The sequence below is a fragment of the Monopterus albus genome, unplaced genomic scaffold, assembly GCF_001952655.1.
Source record: "Monopterus albus unplaced genomic scaffold, M_albus_1.0 scaffold2760.1, whole genome shotgun sequence".
Lineage (NCBI taxonomy): Eukaryota > Metazoa > Chordata > Actinopteri > Synbranchiformes > Synbranchidae > Monopterus > Monopterus albus.
Window position 1 is genome coordinate 1 of NW_018130632.1, and position 1,480 is coordinate 1,480.

At 50.1% G+C, this 1,480-nt stretch overlaps 1 protein-coding gene across 1 annotated transcript; it reads left to right on the forward strand.

Moving 5' to 3' along the window:
* Nucleotides 1-363: 363 nt before the first annotated feature.
* Nucleotides 364-1,442, forward strand: LOC109954045 (protein NipSnap homolog 3A-like; the record flags this gene model as incomplete). The annotated part of the gene is made up of 4 exons (XM_020589467.1): nt 364-637; nt 709-870; nt 943-1,092; nt 1,323-1,442. Coding segments are annotated over 4 exons (706 nt in total), but the record flags the coding sequence as incomplete, so codon positions are not given.
* Nucleotides 1,443-1,480: the final 38 nt, after the last annotated feature.

Sequence of the window (1,480 nt, forward strand, 5' to 3'; positions counted from 1 at the left end):
GTTTTAATGTTGTAATAGTACTGTGATGTTCATAAAGCTACTAAGTGGGCCTGTTTTTGGCTTTTCCCCCCACACAAATAACTTCCAATTTACGGAGCTCCTCTGGTGACATTGGGTAAAAAAAAGAACATCAGTAAGTTGTGGCCACAACTAAAGGAACAAAGTATAATGAAACCCCAATAACTGGAGCGTGGCAGCTCCAGGACTGAATTATGTCCAAATCACTTCTATGAAGTATGAGCAGATTCAAAAGCTGTAAATTGAAAAGCAAAACATTGTGAACTATACAAGGAGAAAGTCAAACTCTGAGTGAAATAAGAATAAATAAGAACATGGAGTTTACTGTAATGACAAGGATGATCCTTGTCCGTGTTCAGCCATTGTTTTTCTACCAGAGTGAGACCTCTATTTCTGTCCTCCTCTCTGCAGCCCTGTGTGCACCTCTCCACCGGCCACCAGCAGAAACACCGAACCTTCTACGAGTTCCGTACCTACTGCATTCGTCCAGACCAGAACGCCGCCTTCCACAAGCTGACCAATGAGAAGATCCACCTGCGCACCACCCACTCCAAGCTGATTGGCTACTGGAGTGTCGAGTATGGCGGCCTGAACCAGGTCTTCCATATATGGGAATATGGTAAGTACGTTCCTCTTCTGTGTGAAGTTAGTTCTTCTTTATGTGATTTTAGAGTGTACCTGCCCCCTCAGACAGTTACTCTCAGCGGGCAGCGGTCCGGGCTGCCCTGGCTCAGGACCCCTCCTGGATCTCAGAATACACTTCCAAGGCGATGCCAATGCTCACATCTCAGGACAACGAGGTCACCTACCTGGTTCCCTGGAGCCACCTGCAGAGGCCGCCACAGGAGGGCGGTAAGCCCTGCTGCCACACTCTAAGCACTAATGACATCACGACTGCATTATAACACCAGGTGTGTGTTTCAGGTGTGTACGAGCTGGTTTCCTTCCAGATGCGTCCTGGTGGTCCGGCAGTTTGGGGTGATGCCTTCCAGGCTGCAGCCACCTCCCATGATGCACCAGGGTACGGCAAACTGGTGGGAGCGTTCCACAACGAGTTTGGCCAGATGAACACAGGTAACCTGTAAAAAAAATAATGCGATAAGAACACAGGCAGGTTTCTCTGGGCTGCCAGTTACAGTCCGACGCTGGCACCAGTTACACTATCCAGTGTCCGCTCCCCTCACTCAGTGTTTACTGTCAGTGTCCACTGTCTAAAGTCGATGCCAGGGTTTCTCAGCAGTTTGTCTGTGCAGTGTCTCACACAGGGACCACTGTGCTTAACGCCGTCTCTGTCTGTCGGCCAGTTCACGCCCTCTGGTGGTTCGAGAGTGCCAACCAGCGAGCTGAACTTCGACACAAAGCTCACATTGTGCTTAACGCCGTCTCTGTCTCTCGGCCAGTTCACGCTCTCTGGTGGTTCGAGAGTGCCGACCAACGAGCTGAACTTCGACACAAAGCTCAC